Below are 18,156 nucleotides of genomic sequence, written 5' to 3' on the forward strand. Positions count from 1 at the left end.
ACTATAGCCCACCAGGCTCCTCTGTCCACGGAATTCTCCAGACAAGAATACTGGAGTGGGTTGCCACTTCTTTCTCCAGGGGATTTTCCTGACCCAGGGATTGAACCCAGGTCTCCCACACTGCAGGCAGATTCTTAACCAACTGAGACACCAGGGAAGCTACTACTACTACATGTATTGTTAGTAATCATTATGAGCATTTCTTGTTACTCCTTTTGCAGTTGAATGCTAAAAGAACTGGTGCTAAAAGAACTGGGCTTCCCTGAAGGCTCAGATGGTAAAGAATCTGCCTGCAATGCGGGATACCTGGGTTCAATCCCTGGGTCGGGAAGATCCCCTGGAAAAGGGAATGGCAACCCCACTCCAGTATTCTTGCCCGCAGAATCCCACGGACAGAGGAGCCTGGCGGGCTACAGTCTGTGGGTTCGCAAAGAGTCGGACACGAATGAGCGACTAACACTAACATTATGAACATTTCTTGTTACTCCTTTTGCAGTTCTTTGCTAGATATGGGCTTCCTGGTGGCTCAGATGGGAAAGAATCTGCCTGCAATGCGGGAAATCTGGGTTTGATCCCTGGGTTGGGAAGATCCCCCGGAGAAGGGAACAACTACCTACTCCATTATTCTTGCCTGGAGAATTCCATGGACAGAGGAGGCTGACAGGCCACAGTCCATGGGGTCACAGCGTCGGACACGACTGAGCGACTAAGCACATCACACATGCTAGATATGTTACTAAATTATCACAGTTGATCTTTTTTTTTCCTTCTAGTTTCATTGAGATACAGTCAGCATACAGTACTGTATAAGTTTAAGTTGTAGCATTTCATCTTAACAACCACTTTGTAAGGTAGGGGTAGTAAACTTTCTCCTGTATTCTGTTAGGGCTTCTGACAGTGACTGACGTAAGACAGAGCTACAGGAATAAAGCATACACGTGTTTTTTCTCTTGGCCTTGACTCCCTGTCCCTGGTGATAAGAATATTCTTTCCTCTTATAGGGAGGGTATCTTTCACACGGGAGTTCATCTCCTGCTTTCAGGAAGAAAAAGATAGGTCAGATGCCCTTCCCACATCTGCTGTTATTCAAGTGCTTTTAACTCAATCAATATGCCAAAACAGCATATTTTGCAGTGGAGTGTTCTAAACTCCTTCACTATTATAGTTCCCATTTTACAGATAAGGAAAGTGAGACTGTGTAGGAGAGCTGAGTCAGTTTTCTGGAGTCTCACAATTCTTAATTTGAGCCTATGCCTTTCTTATCATAAAGCCAGTTACACTTTACATGCTTTTTTCCACATGCCACAGACCTTCCTTTATTTAAAATCAAGGTGTTCTGACCTGGAAGGAACTTTATATATCATTTACTCTTAAGAGCTTTAGGAGAGAACTGTGTCTAAGGTATTGGTTGTATAGTATATCTTTAGGAATCTCTAATTCTCTAAAGGTTTTTACCTTCAGAATTAAATTTGAATGAATAAATGGTGAGAGCTTCTGAGAGGCTCTGTAGGCGTGACTATGGTAAATGTTTTATGAAGTGTTTGCGAGTGTACTCAAGTCTTTAAACATAGACAATCATAATGTTTACCTCTCAGCCCTGTTCCTGTGTAATTGTAATGAACCAGTGTATTTCTGAAATTTATTTGATCAAAAGTGGAAATTTAACAATTCTATTGTGTTCATTTAAAAAAATTTTTTTTAATCCTTTATATTTAGGTTATCTTCATTGTAATGAATACGATAGTCTGAGATTGAGGTGGCTGAGGCAGACGTTAGAATCTTTCATCCCACAGCCTTTGGTAAATGTAATTAAAGTGTCTGAATTGGATGGCAGAGAAATGGGAGATGCCCAGCCTGAAACCTTTGACAAGGTACTTTTATTACATTGTGACAGATTGATAGACTCCCAGTGATCCTACTGTTATGTTGCTTTGTTGTGGTTATTTTCCATCTGCTTCCAGACATAGCTGGATACAATTTCTCAGTACCCTGGGAAATTCTGATAAAGTGAACATGGGAGCAGTTTTTATTTGATGGTCAGCATGTTCAAAAGAAGCGGTAACATTGGGATTGGGGATTATAGAATGCTTTTTATTTCCAGGTACCTCAAAGATACTCAGGAAGAGATCAGATATTATCTGAGTCGGTACACAAACATGTGCACTGTATTGCTTTAATTCGGTAACATTTCGTATCAGAGTATGACAGTTGAAGAAAAAGACAGCCTTTCAGTAAACTGAAATTGAATTATTAGTTCTTAAATATAAATGCTGAGAATTCAGGAATATAGTAACATCTGTTTAAAATGAGTAACTTTAAAAAAATAAAATGAGTAACTTTTGTAAAAGTTTTTGCTGTAGTTAACAAGAATATGAAATATTAGTAGACATTAGTAGACTTTTAGTCCTCTTATTCCCCTTCTCCACTGAAAAAGACCTAAATGCTGAAAGTCACAGGAAATTCTTTTGTAAGGTGTTAGTGAAGAAGCGTTGTAAACAATTTACCATGGTGTATTTTCAGTTATTAAAATAAATTTACTTATTTATTTGCTAATTTTTGCCACATTTTACATAGCTTCCCTGTATCCTTTGTGTCTGAGGAGGTTTTCAGTGCATACTTGCCTTCTCTGTCATTTTTTCCTATAGATATTAGTTGATGCTCCATGTTCAAATGATCGAAGTTGGTTGTTCTCTTCTGATTCTCAGAAGGCTGCCTGTAGGATAAGCCAAAGGAGAAATTTGCCTCTTCTACAGATAGAACTCTTGAGGTGAGAGCTATTAATACAAAAGTTTATTTTGGTTTCTAATATAATTTCAGTAGGCATGACAGCACATGACCCAGGGCAGCGTTGAAATGGAGAGTTTCCCGTGTAGGTGTCAGTCATTAATCCTCTGACGTCTGCACCCAGAAAATTCTCAGTCTCTTCCTTTTGAGGCTCATGTTGTAATGTCACCTCTGCCCTCCCACTCACCACCCCCTTCATGAAATCCAGTGTTGCTATGCATTGTCTTTTAAAGGACACAAATGATTTTATTGTGATTTGAAGTTGTTTGCTTATCAGGACCATCCAAAGCATGGGGTTCATCACCGTATTCTCTCACCAGGATGTGAACAGCCCCTCTGTAAGAGTAGCTTTGGACCAGGATTTTTTTTTTTTTTTTTTCAGTAAGGACACATTGTTCTCGGTGAGTAAGAAGTTTTAGTTTGTTGTTAGCATTTATCTCCCCTCTAAGACTTTTCCAGAAAGGCATGACCACGGAGAGAGACTTGGTTTCTTTAGAACAGAGCCATTTGGGGACATCCTGCTTTGGTTTCAGAAGAGATTTATATTTATACCCTAATCCTAAGCAATTCCTACTGTTTAATGCTGAACCAAAATTCTTGGACCATGTTAAATATGCTTAAAGGATGCTTTATCACTCATCACTTCTTACATGTTGAAGGAGAATGAGTGGCAGTTGATATGCCCTGCTGACAACATGCTTTACTTCCAACTTCTGATTGAGTCACAGCAATGAACATACACCATTTCCTAAGTGTTACAACCAATACTAATACATAGTCGTGTTCTTGTACCAGATTATGTCTCAGCTCATTCTGGTCATTCCAGGTAGCACCAACCAGCCGGTCCTTAAAGCATTTCTCATCTTGCAATTAGACTATTTATTTGTATTCTTCCAATGTCAGCCATTCATTTGCTATAACCCTAAGATATTTTGAGAATTCTTTTCCACCTTTCTCTTCTCTTTGGTTATTAGTTTGTGGATGTTGCATAGATCCAACCATAATAAATCTTTTTTTCTCACCTGAACTTCCTTGATCTGGCTCTTTAGCAAGTCACTCCTGTTATTCCAGACTTTGCCATTGTCATGCCTGGCACTGTAACAGGCCCCGGGTCTTTTGGTGTCTTATTAGCTTCATTATCTCTGATGTTTTTTAAACCTGTCAGCAGCGAGGCTTCCTGAGAATATCATTTTTCTTCCTTCTCATAAAAAATCCTTCTTGCACTCCTTTTTCTTTCTGTACCATACCATACTTTCTGTTTTATATTCTGTTTACTGCTTTTCCTTCTGTTTTATCTCAATTCATTATAATCTAACTTCTATTCCCTTTATTCTTCCAGATCTATGCTTATTAAAGTTACTAAACAACCATTAAATTAATTGTTATTTCTCAGTTTTAATTTTGTTTGATCCCTTGATAGCATTTTTAAAATGTATTTTATTATGCAACTGTTTCATGGAAACATTTTCACTGTAAAAATTAAGAAAAAATACACATGAGGCAAAAGGTCTCCTTGACCAGAGACCCAACTAAATACTAGCTTTCTTCACAAAATTGATTATTGGACTTTGGTGTATACTCTTCCAACTCTTTCTGTAGCTTTTCTTATATATGCATAGAGAAATATGTTAAAAAAATAACTGCTGTTATTATGTATGCATTGTTCTGAAACTGGCTTCTTCTTGTATTTAACATTCAAGTCTTTTTCTCATAAATCTATTTAGTTCTTGTCAAGTTCTGTGACATATTCAACAAGGTTAGTCTATAATATTTGAGTTAATTCTCTGTTTTTAGATATTTACATTCTTTCTTTTTTACTTTTATAAACTATTCTTTGTCTCATTGGACACACAGGATAACATTTTTATTGATTAAGTATCAAGAAATGGAATTAAGAATCAGACATTTTAATAGGTACAGATTACTGAATTGTAATTGGCTATACCAGTCTACATTTTCTTTTGTACTTGACTTTGTTGACTACTTGTTCCTTCTTAAAATATTCCTTTCCCTGATTTTTGTGATCATGTGCTTTACTGGCTTTCTTCCTACTTATTTTCCTTATTGGCTCTTACTCAGGTCGTCCCATAAATTCTGGGTTTCTCTGAGCTGCTGATGTTGGCCCCCGTCTCTGTTTATCTGATGGCTTCTGCTGATATAAGATGCCGTCTCCCAAATATGTGTCTAAGCTTAGATCTTTCTTAGCCTCACACCTACATATCCAATCACCTATCAGAGATCTCCAAGCTCCTCAGACACATAGAACTGAATTTGTCTAGAGGAACTCATAATTTCGAATGCTTTCCTATGCCCCTCCTTTGTCAAAATCAACAAAAATCAAATAGAAATCCCATCAACCTGCCTCTTTTCCTCTCCTCTCTATCTCAGTAATAGATCACTTTGCTGAGATACCATAGCATCATCCGTTTGCATAAGTCAGAAATCCATCCCCAAATCCTCTTTCTCTTATACCTAATCAATCACTAAGACGTTTCAGTTGTACCTGTTACATATTTCTCAAGCCCATTCACTTCTTTCTGTTCTTAATAGCCTAACCTGAACCCCTGGCAACTGTCACCTAAATCACTGCAACTGGCTTCTTCTGACTGCCCTGCTCACCTCCAGGTATGAGCTCTATTACTTCACTCCCTACAGTAAAGCCACATCTGGTGTGAAATGTAAATCTGATCATGTCATTCTCCTTTTTGAAGTCTGCAGTGGTTCCTCATTACTGTTAAGATTTCAGATTCCTTAGTATGATATTGAAGTCCTCTTATTTCACTAACGTTACTGTCTCAGGACTCTTCTTGCACTGGGTTCCAGCTGAGAAGTTTCTCAAACTCACCTTGCAGGGTCTCATTTCTGAGGCCTGTGAGTTTCCTGTTTCTTTCGTTGGATTACTAACTCACTCTCCCCTCTCTTTTGGCTAACTCTGCTGGGTCTTCAGGGATCAGCTCTGAGGGACTGAAGCCTTACCTGATACCCTCGGACTGGGATTGATATTCCCTTCATGTCCTTACCTTCATTTAAAAATACATTGATTGTCAGTTCTTCTGTATGACATTTGCCTTGTACTTGTTTTTTCTTCAACAAGACTGTAAGCGCCATAAGAGGAAGGATTGTCTTATTGTTTTTATTCCCAGGTATGCAGTTTGGTATCTGGCATGTAGAAGAGGGAGTGGAGTCACTAAATAATTGTTTAAAAACACTAAATTATGAGGGCTGAATATTTAGAATTTACACATGTAATTAAATTTATAGCAAAATTAATCTGACAAAAATAATCACATAATCATTGTTGTACTACATGGTAATTAGGCATAAATGTAAAGCAATTCACACGATTTATTTTGATTAGTATTAGTTTTACATAACCAAAGCGTGGTTTTAGTTTGTTTAGAAATGTTTAATACATTTCCCTTGACATCATGTAACGTTTTGATCATCATCACAAAGATCATGCATCTGTGTAAACCTTACATCCACACAGCCTTGTTCCCCAACAGCTGAGGCCCTTCTTTATTGTCTGCCCCTCTCTCCCATCGTCTTCCTCCCTAAAATAAATGGCTTCAGTAACACATCACTTTAGTAGCATATTAATAGGCTGCAGAACTGACATAGCAGTCGCAGTGAATGTTGGTTTTCATGTAATTATACGTGATTGGGAAAGGCCATCACACCAGCCCCCTCCCATTCTTTTCCTTGATCTGCTAGCCTGCATTCAATGCCTCTGATGCTGGTCTGCCTGAGAGGTATCGGAGCCACTTGAGGCAGTTGAAACTCTGAGCCCCTTGGCTTCGTGATTATGATGATAAACGGGAAAGAGCATGATACCAATGCTATAGTCACAGATAATGGTTCTTGTTCCCTGACATCTACAAATTTGCAGCTTAAAAAGATAAAGGAAAAAAAGTGATAATGCCAGCCACAATCTCTCTTTTATTTCCTGCCCTTGCCTCCAAAAAATGAAAAAAAAAAAAAAACTCTAGTAATTTTCTCATCAAAGATAGTCTTTTACTACTATGTCACATACAAAGAAATTTTTCTCCCAAGTCTTCCTCATCTAGTTATTGCTTTACCATCTTTTAATGGAAGGCAATCCTTTTATTCCAGTAAGGAATAGAAGGTTTAAATGCAAGCACATGCAAGAGAGTGAATACATTGATGTGTATGAGTTTTAGTCAGAGGTATGAAGGATTGATACAGATCCTTATTTGCATTTGCAAAGAACAATTAGAAAGCAAGCAAGCAAACACTGCCTAGCCTGATACTGGAGATGGAAGATGGCACTCAAGAGAGAAAAGAAGTGAGAAGGACAGTTAAGCGGCAAATAAGGAAAGCTTTTTGTTTGTACTATTTTGTCAGATTGGATTTGTACGTTTCTGCATTTGTCTGCTGACAGATACGGTGCTCAAAGATATTTTATGCCTTCCATGGTTATTAGTCACATACCAGAAATCATTCATATTTACATTAAATAGGCAACATGTATAATATTCAGAATTTTAGCTTTTGAAAACCCAGTACTCTATTACTGATTATTCTATAGCCAAACATTAATCTTGCACCTATTGTTTATGAATGTGATACTTCAGTGAAAATCAATACCTTAGTTAAAAGAAGTTTCTTGATGTTATAATTTTTAAAAGGAGTTAATATTAGTAGATATGTAATATTAACAGTTTTTTAGAAATTCTTTTTAAAAATTAATGCATGTATATAATTATACATAATCAAGAAAATAGTAATCTGATTTTTTTTGGCGTCAAAAGCTTATTGGAAGGCATAGTGATGACAGGAAATCCCAAACCATATGAATTCATTGTACACTTATTGAGGACTCTTCAGTTTATCCATACAGAGGTAGAAAATTTAGAATCTTCTATTAAATTTATACAACATGAATATATAAGATATATACAACTCTGGTACATGTTTCAGATCATGAGAATGTGGGATGAAGATATAAGGAATGATTGAGTATAAGCCAGTTCTAGTCGTGAAGTGCCATTTGAAAGTATACCTTTATTATCATTTCTCAAAATAATTTCTGAGACTAGTCATTTCAGTAACATACTATGTATGTGCACACTACATAATAAGATTCTCTTGCCTCATTTTTATTTAACTACGTTAAGAAAACAAAATATGCTGAAAGTGATATAGACATAGTCTTTTTAGAAAGTGCCACATTTGTGCAAGAGAAGTTTACATAATTTTTAGTTGCAAAAGCGTGAACTGAAGAGTTTGATTTATAACAAAAATATAAGTGTCTTATTGCAGTAATGTATCATGTCACCCATTTCCTCAGAGGAAATCAATCATGTTTGAAATAGTGACCCCTTCTGGTTTTCTTTCTCACTATTTGACAAATAAAATCGGATTTGTGAAGTCATTGAAAAAGGAAGCTTAAATTATTTGATAATGTTTTGCAAATTTGTATAAATCATTCAGATAATAGTCCTTAAAAAGTGTTACTCTTATAGTAAGAGATATGTTTTAAAAGAAACATTAAAAAATCAATAACATCTCTTCTGTCATGCCCTTGAGCTGAGATGTGGGATACCTTGGACTGTGGAGCATGGTCTTCATCATTTATCAACACAGTGACCAAAAATTGATATGTATATATTAGAAGCATAATCTTTGGGCATATTGTTCTAACAGAATGGAAGATTTCCAATGCTGCTTCAGCAGTGTGTATATTTTCTCTTTAAAGTTTAACTTAGTTAACTTTGCATACTATCCCTTATATGCTTAGTCATATGTTTGGAATCCAGAAAACAAAAGCTATTTTTAATATTATTGCTACTATCGCTACTACTGCTAATTCTCCTTTTCCTTTCCTCTCTTCCTCTTTGTTTTCGCCCTCTTTCTTTTTTTTCTTTAAGTGAGGTGGCAGGAGTCAGAAATTCTGAGATTAAAAATCTGTAACTTGGGCAAAGTATGTGTTTCTTTTTAATAAGAGTTTATAGATCAAAATATTCAGCATTGACTGAAATTGTAAAGGGTTGAGGAAATATCCATAGCTATACTTTCTAGCCATTGTACTTTGAATCATAAAAATATGTTTCCAGGGCAGATTGACAGCGTAAAAGACAATCTTGAAAATAAGATTTTTGTCAGCGTTTATTAAATACCTACTTTGTGTCAGGAACTTTGCTAGACATGAAGATACTGAAATACATATGAAATGATTCTTGTCTTAAAGATCCTCAGGGAAGTTATCATCAAATATGGTATAAATTTAGTCATAGAGGGACTAGTTAGGGTGCAGAGGGTACAAAAGGAGGGATACCTAATTTGCTCAGGTTAAAGATGGGGTGTGGGCAAAAGAAGATGCATTTTACAAAATAATCAACAGGTAAATATCAATATTTAAACTGAAGATATTTTTCTAATAATTTTTCCTAATAATGAAAGTAATCAAGCCACATAAAGCATTTAGAATGTACAAAGAAATACAAAGAAGAAAATAAGCCATCCATTGAAAGAAGCTATTATTATTTGGATTTACTTCCTTTGAATACATACAGTACTTACAATAATGGAAATCATAGTGATATATAACATGATATCTTTTTCACTTATTTCGTTAGGAGTATTTTATTTATTTTTAGTAACATTTTATTATTAGGTAGTCTTTGAAAACATACTCTTCAAATGACTACATCATATAAAATCTCTTCATTCATTTATCCATTCATGTTGTTAAGAGTATCAAAGACAGCTCTTTCTAATGATAGAATCTCATTAATGCAAGAAATAGTTACAAAAACATATCCCAGTGGAGAAGAAAACTTCAGTTTCTTTTAAAAAATGATCTAGGCAAGAGTTTGATAATTCTTTGAGGAAGGAGTTAGCAGCTGGCCTGTGATCCATTTCTCTTTTGATCCAGGGAGATACTTCCACAGAAAGAAGAAGGGAGGTGACCCAGTTAAACATGTTGGTAACTGACCTCCTTGGTAAATAGACTAATGAATTTTGCTAAGAGGAGAACTCTTACTTATGGCATACTTTGAACAAAATGTCCCTAGTTAGGATTGCCTGTGGTAAACACAACCTGGAGTCTATAGATTTGTGAGGCATGTTTTCCTGGAGAATGTTGTGTAAGCTATTCAGCTCCCTAAGGTATACTGGAGACGTGTGACGTAACCTAAATGCTCCCCATGTGTGAAGTGGCCCATCAATTTTGCTTCTAGAAATCATCTGTTATTCTCAGCTAGAAAACATTCTGAGGCAGAAGTAAGACTTAAGCCACACTGGATGTCTCTGCTGCTTTTGTGCCGCTTGATTGCTTATATACTTGAAATTATTTTAGTAAAGCTTGAAGGTAAGCTCTCTGGTTCATGAGAATCTGATTAGACAAGAAAGTCCTTTGTATAGGCTCACCCCCAACCCCCAGCCAGTCATCTCTGATGAAACTAAATTGAGGAACATGATTTAGACCTGAGTCCCAAGTGCAAGGCTCTTATTCCAGTCCCACCTCTAAGTCTTGGAACTCAGTCAACTCACCCAGCCAACTGTTAGAAAGTAATAGCCCTCCCGCTTATGTCCTCTGCAGGGAAATACGATTAAGAGGATGAAGGGAATTAATTAAGAGATTTCTTACTGTGGAAAAATCCTTTATAAGTAGAATAAAAGTTCTTGGCTATAATCTTAAAAAGAGGATGAAGGGATAGGATCCAATGTGCCAGAGCTCAACTAGGTTCAAAAGAACAAGAGAGGTTGTGATGTTCAGGAATTGTGACTTTTTTCCATTGTGCCTTTATCCACTAGTAAAAATAATAAGTAGAGAAATGTCTACTTCTGCTTTATTGACTACACCAAAGCCTTTGACTATGTGGATCACAACAAACTGGAAAATTAAAATTCTTTAAGAGATGGGAATACCAGACCACCTTACCTGCCTCCTGAGAAATCTGTATGCAGGTCACGAAGCAACAGTTAGAACTGGACATAGAACAACAGACTGGTTCCAAATTGGGAAAGGAGTACATCAAGGCTGTATATTGTCACCCTGCTTATTTAACTGATATGCAGAGTACATCATGCAAAATGCTGGGCTGGATGAAGCACAAGCTGGAATCAAGATTGCTGGGAGAAATATCAATAACCTCAGATATGCAGATGACACCACCCTTATGGCAGAAAGTGAAGAAGAACTAAAGAGCCTCTTGATGAAAGTGAAAGAGGAGAGTGAAAAAATTGGCTTAAAACTCAGAAAACTTTCAGAAAACTAAGATCATGGCATCTGGTCCCATGACTTCATGGCAAATAGATGTGGAAACAATGGAAACAGTGACAGACTTTATTTTCTTGGGCTCCAAGAGTCACTGCAGATGGTGACTGCAGCCATAAAATCAAAAGACCCTTGCTCCTTGCAAGAGAAGCTATGACCAACCTAGACAGCATATTAAAAAGGAGAGACATTACTTTTCCATCAAAGGTCCATCTAGTCAAAGCTATGGTTTTTCCAGTAGTCATGTATGAACGTGAGAGTTGGACTATAAAGAAAGCTGAGTGCCGAAGAATTGATGCTTTGGAACTGTGGTGTTGGAGAAGACTCTTCAGAGTCCCTTGGACTGCGAGCAGATCCAACCTGCCCATCCAAAAGGAAATCAGTCCTGAATATTCATTGGAAGGATTAATGCTAAAACTGAAACTCCAGTACTTTGACCACCTGATGTGAAGAACTGACTCATTGGAAAAGACCCTGATGCTGGAAAAGATTGAAGGCAGGAGGAGAAGGGGATGACAGAGGATGAGATGGTTGGATGGAATCACCGACTCGATGGACATGAGTTTCAGCAAGCTCTGGGAGTTGATGATGGACAGGAAAACCTGGTGTGCTGTAGTCCGTGGGGTTGCAAAGAGTCGGACACGGCTGAATGACTGAACTGAGATGAAAAATAATAATAATAGATATCATTCATTGACTGTATTAGCTATTTTTCCTCTCCTTGTTTGAAGAGGCACGTAGAAGAAGAGAGTCTTGAATTGTTCGCTTCAGCAAACTTGGGGTTAGGTTAGGGGGGGCATCTCCTCCTTTATATAAACTTGAGGCGAGGATGGTGATAATTCTTCCCTAACCATTTATTCTTTCTTTAACTATTCATTGAGTACCACAAGGTACCAGTGGTCAACAGGGAAAATTCAAACCTTGTTTGACTTGGCTACAGTTATTGTTGTGAGTAATTAACTGTCCATCATTTCTAATTCGGGAGTCTCATGTCTTCTGCCAACAGCCATGAAACTTGCTGGGCTTACTTTTTAGCTTGCACGCAGGGTGAGATATCAGCCCCTTCATAGTTTTTGACGTTGCAGCACAAATGTCTTCTCCCATGCTGTGGCTTGCCCTTTTACTCTTTTGGAGTTTTATGTTTTTGTCTTTTACAGAAAGATGTTATTACTTTTTATGTAATATATTATATCTGTGTCTCAAGTTTCTATAAGAGGAGATTCCCCCCAACCTACCCACAAGGTAGCAGGTAGTCTGTTTTCTGGGTGAACAGTTCAAGACTGTCTCCATGTATGTACTTGAGCCTCTTCAAACAAGGAGAGAAGCAGCTAATGCAGTCAATGAATGGTATCTATTTTCTTTATGATGGGGTATGATTTGTACCTACATATTATGATACTATGGTAATTAAGTTAATGTGGCACTAGCTTGAGGATCAGTAAAACAATTAAGTAGAATAAAGTCAGATCCATGTTAATGTGGACATTTGATTTATGACAGAGGTCAAAGTCAGAGTGCTAGAAAAAGGACAGACTTACTAACCAGGACACAAAGACAGCATTAATCATAGGGAAGAACTGTCACCATCCTTGCCTCAAGTTTCTATAAAGACTGCGTTGGCTATTCGGGGTCTTTTGTGTTCCCATATACCTTTCATATATATTTTTGAACCAGCTTGTCAAGTTTCCTGAAAAACTTGTTGAGATTTTGATTGGGATTACATTGTGTTGCGTGTTGGTTGCTCAGTCATGTCCAACTCTTTGCGACTCCCGAGGAGCCTGCTAGACTCTGTAGCCTGCCAGACTTCTCTGTTCATGGAATTCTCCGGGTGAGAATCCTGGAATGGGTGGCTATTTCCTTCTCCAGCGGGTCTTCCTGACCCAGGGATAGAACCTGGGTCTCCTGCCTCACAGGCACGTTCTTCTCTGTCCGAGCCACCATCTGTGAGATTCCACAGTGCCTTGTTTTCATATTTTCATGGTCTGTTGTTTCATTTCTCTGGAATTTCATACTCTGTATGTTCCTTAGAAACATACATATTTTTTATATTTGTAGGCCTTATTTTACCATCATTGGCTTTAATTTGGGGATTACATTAAGTCTATCAATTTGTAGAGTTTAGACATTTCCTATTATTTCACGATATTGGTAAATTTTTTAAGTCTAAAAATTTGTCCTTAGATCCTTTAGGATTTTCAACAAAACTTTCACCATTATGTATTATGTAGAAATATATATATATGTAATTTTTCTAGACTCTATATGATAATATTTTGCTTAGGATTTTTCTATTTATTTCATAAGTGAGACTACCTATAATTTTTTTTTTTTTTTTTTTTTTAACAGCAGCTAGTATTTTAATCAGACAATGTACTGCGGGTTTTACATGCATGAGCCATATTCCTTGGTCAGTATTATTTTCTTCGTTATAAGATAAGGAAATAGGCTCAAGGAAGTTAAGTAATTTGCCCACACAACATTTGAACTCAAGATTATCTTAACGAAAGACTATGATGATCTTTTTACCCCGACAGGTGGGTTTAGATTTCACAAGTGTTGTGTGCGCTCAGTCGCGTCTGACTCCTTTGCAACCCCATAGGCTGTAGCAGGCCAGGCTCCTCTGTCCATGGGATTTCTCAGGTAAGAATACTGGAGTGGGTTACCATTTCCTTCTCCATCTATAATTTTTTATTCTTAAAATACTATTGGAGTTTGGAATCAAGGGTTAACTAGCCTCATAAAACGAACAGAATAGTGGGCTCACTTATATACTCTGGAATTGTTTATGTAACGTTACAGTTACTATTTTTTTTCCATGTATGTTTGGGAGAATCTCCAGCTGAAGCCATATGGGCCTGGAGTTTCCTTTGTGGGGTGAATTTTGAATGTTGGTAGTTTCTTTAATGGTTATAAGACTCTTAAGTTTTTTCTTTCTTCCTGAATCAGTTCCGTGAGTTTGGGGGTTTTGTTTTTATTTGTGCTTTCAGTAATTTTCCCATTTCATCCAAGTGTACAAAGTTACTGACATAGAACTGTGCACAATATCTCCTTGTTATCTTTTTAGTATTTGTAGGATTTATAATAATGTCTTCTTTTTATTTTGGTTAACCAGTCTTTCCTGAGGTTTGTCAAATTTTTATCAGGGTCCAGTACTCAAAACAGTGTTCATCTTTTTTATTATAAGTCTGTTTTCTAATCCCAAACATATGGAGATTTTCTGGCTGCCTTTCTTGTTATTTTCTTATTTTTATTATGATAAGGAAGCATATGTTATATCAGCTCTCTGAAATTTATTTTGACTTGCTTTGGGTCAATTTTTATGAATATTTTATGTTGCTTTGAGAAGAATGTGAATTTTATATTTCTTTATTAGTACAGTGTTGTATACTCTTCATTCAGTGACATGTTCATTTCAATAAAATGAATGTTCATTCAGTGAAATTTGTTAATTTTCTTATTCAAATCTTTTATGGTATTACTTAAAAACAAACAAACAAAAAAAAAACACCCTGATTCTTCAGTCAGTTATTGAATGAGATATGTGTAATTTGATTTTGTACATTTTTCCTTGTAGCTCAGTCAAATTGCACTTTATACCTTTGAAGGCCATGTTATTGTAGCATAGAAGTTTTGTTTTGCTAGTGGTTTTCCTACTAACTTTAGAACCCTTAGGGGTCCCTCTATTTTGGCTATTCGAAAGTGGGTTCTATTCTCCCTCCTTGGTCTTTAGTTAGTGCCTCCTCGGTTGTGTCCAGCTCTTTTGACCCCGTGGGCTGTAGCCCGCCAGGCTCCTCTGTCCGTGGGGTTTTCAGTCAGAAGTAGGGGGTGGGCTGCCATGCCCTCCTCCAAGTGAGTTAGACAGTACTGCTTCTATTTGTTTTAGTGGTTTGTGCTTCTGAATAATATTTAATTTGAATAGCTTATTCTATGACTTAACTGTTAAGTGTATAGTGGGGAGCTCCTGAAGGATTTTTAATAATAGAGTGACATGATTACATTTATGTTAGAATTATTAATTCCATATAGTAGATGGATACAAGGGTGCAAACACAAAGGAAAGCTAATTAGGAAGTTGTTGAAATTTTTAAGGTGGCTAATGATTATCAGTGGGTTAATGTTAGGACACAGAGGTATTCAAAATAAAGTGATATTTAAGCATTTCATTAACTCATCATAGTTGATTCAGTTTGTAAAATATCACGGTTAACAAGAATTTATTTTGTATTGATAACTTGAAAAGCCTCTAATGGATATCAAACAAAATGAAGCAGGCTGATTCATGTCAATGTATGACAAAACCCACTGAAATGTTGTGAAGTAAATAGCCTCCAACTAATAAAAAAAAAATAAAAATAAATAAAGAAGCTGAACAAATAAGTTTAGTATAAGTATATAACAAGTACTTGACAATGGGAGCACATAAATTTTTCTATTTAAAAAATGCAAGCTTTTTTTTCAAGATTTCTAAATAGTGATTGAAAAGTGTGGCTGAGGATGACCTGGCTATTTTTGACTTGGGAGGAAGCGCTTCTTTGTCATTTGAGTATTCCTGTCATTTGGTGGTCTGTGTTATTTTCGCCTCTGCTGAATCTTTTGCATCTTCTTTCTGCTGGGAACAATAATTTTTATAATCCAGAGGATTTGACCTGAGGGTGAAGAAGGAAGATTAGACCAGCGTATCCATCAAGAGTCCCTGTGACTCTTTTTCCTCCCATCAGAATGGTCTCAATTCTGACGGTTCCTTACAGGTATCTGAACTTGCCATGCCTTTGACCTAAATAGAGTCACTAAAATGCCTTTGGTAAACTTTATGGGCTTTTAATTCTTTTATAACTTGACCACTGCAGGAGTTAAATGATTTCGTTCTTTAGTAGGAGATAGCTGTTGTTTTCCTCCAGAGAATTGTTTAGAGAACAGTGGTTTTCAGACTTCATTCTGTAACTATATAGGGGTTCTGTAGCATTGTTTTTGGAGCATCTTGAGGGAAGAAGGGGGAATGACCAGGATAGTCTGTTAGTTCACCACAGCAAATCCAAGTAGAACCATGGTATTTCCATCTGATTAAACTGGTGTGATTTTATTTGAATAAGTTTCTTGTTACTAAAAAAAAAAATAAATTAAAAAAAAAGTCTGAAAAACTCTTTTTTAGTGATAAGCAATCTGTTTATTCATGGACCAAAGTCAAGTCAATTGTGGTTTTCTTGAAAGCTTTTTAGTTCTTTTTCTTTGTATGAGTAAACAGGCTATATCTGGTATTAGATCCAAGACCCTATCCTAAAAGTTTGGCAGGCCTAATATCTTCTGTTGTCACTCTTCTCTAATTTAAGCAACACAAAACTAAATTCCTCACGTTCAGTCTCAGCAGGTGGTGGTGGTGGTTTAGTCACTAAGTCGTGTCCGACTCTTGTGACCCCATGGACTGTAGCCTGCCAGGCTCCTCTGTACATGGGATTCTCCAGGCAAGAATACTGGAGTGGGTTGCCATTTCCTTCTCCAGGGAATCTTCCCGACCCAGGGATTGAACCCGGGTCTCATGCACTGCGGGAAGATTCTTTACCAACTGAGCTCAGTCTTAGCAGAGAGCTTTTAATACCTAACCCACCCTCCCATACCCATAATGAGGTAATTAACTGTTGGGAAGATATGCTAAACTTGTACATCTTGTACAAGTAGAAATTGATAATAAATATGTTAGAACTTGTCATTTATAATCTATTTCAGGAGTGTCTAGTGTCATTACTCTGCTCTACCAGTATTATATTAAAAATAACTCTTCTTTAAGGTAAAAACTTACTGTGAGTAGAGAGAAGATAATTATCAGCATTATCAGTTTTGTTTCTTAAGCTGACAAAGGAATAGCTTCTGGGTATGGTGTCTCTGAAAATAGCAAGCTCCATCACATTTCTTTATCTTGAATTTACAGAACTTCTTTGATAATAAACAGTTTGATATCTAGATATTTGATTATTTACTCTGAGCACAGTGAAGATTACCCTGAAGGCTTGTAAAATAATACTTCTGAAACTGATGATAGCACTGGGTAACTACCAACCTAGAAATATCTTTGTTTTAGGTAGTTACAGTACCTGAAACTTAATTTTGCATCTACATTTATATGATAGATTGTACATGAGCTTCAACTTTTCACCTTAATGCTTTCTTTCGCTGTAGAACATAATAATGGTAGGGATTTTTATATTTACTTTCTTGCTGGGGCTGCTGTTTGCCGGCAGAAGTAGTAAACTGATACAGAGTGATATGATAAGAAATAGGCAGTGGGAGAATGAAAGAAATGGGAATTGCTGAAAAGGAACAAAAATAGAAAAATTGGAAAGGAATATGAGGAGCCAGCAATGTGAGATAGGAAAAAATATATGAAATGATAAGGAAAAGTAAATGAAATGGAACTCCCCAGAAGAAAAGATATGAAATGTAGTGGAATTAAACATTATGGTAGAGGGCAGACAAAGGGAACAACCTAGAGGTACAGGCTTTATGGAGTTCGTAACAGTTGGTTAAAAGTGTGATTTTATCATTTGTTGAGCGTGTCAGTCACTCATTCGTGTCCGACTCTTTGCGACCTTGTGGACTGTAGCCTGCCAGGCTCCTCTGTCCTTGGGATTCTTTAGGCAAGAGTACTGGAGTGGGTTGCCATTCCCTTCTCCAGGACCATTTGTTAAATTTTGTAGTAATTAAAGTTTTTCTATTAGTACATCAAATAAGGTTAATATATTTTTTAAAGAGTAGATTTGTTTTCTTCTTTTTAAATCAGACTGCCTTTCCTCTCCCCCTGCCCCTACGTCCTTTGTTAATTTCCCTTACGATACTAGAAGGGGAGTGTCAGGGTCAACATTTGTTTTTAAGTAGATCTTAACTGCACTTTTGGTACCACATATCTCAGTTTTAAAATAATGACCATGGTTTTCTATCAAGACAAGTTCACGTACTCAACATTACCTAACTGTTCCACTCAATGAGAATTGAGAGCCCAACTACGAAGCAGTAACCTTCCTTAAGAGGCTGTTTTCCTCTCTGTAGGAATTTATTGTTGGCAAGAGGAACAATCTTTTTTTTACTAATTATAAAAAATGATGTAAACTTATAAATCACTTGTTAGCAAAGGTTTTATT

At 36.7% G+C, this 18,156-nt stretch overlaps 1 protein-coding gene across 3 annotated transcripts in view; it reads left to right on the plus strand.

The window, feature by feature from the left end:
- NSUN3 (NOP2/Sun RNA methyltransferase 3) overlaps positions 1-18,156 on the plus strand; it is a 57,528-nt gene that overhangs the window by 16,692 nt on the left and 22,680 nt on the right. For 2 of the 3 annotated variants that reach the window (XM_043448639.1, XM_043448640.1), the window contains exons 4-5: positions 1,717-1,871; positions 2,646-2,767. In XM_043448639.1, coding sequence (XP_043304574.1) covers positions 1,717-1,871; positions 2,646-2,767 — 277 coding nt within the window. Of the gene's footprint in view, positions 1-1,716; positions 1,872-2,645; positions 2,768-3,061; positions 4,369-18,156 lie in introns of those variants that run through there. The other variant, XM_043448641.1, reaches the window with a different exon arrangement.

This window comes from Cervus canadensis, chromosome 27, assembly GCF_019320065.1.
Source record: "Cervus canadensis isolate Bull #8, Minnesota chromosome 27, ASM1932006v1, whole genome shotgun sequence".
In the NCBI taxonomy this organism is placed as follows: Eukaryota; Metazoa; Chordata; class Mammalia; order Artiodactyla; family Cervidae; genus Cervus; species Cervus canadensis.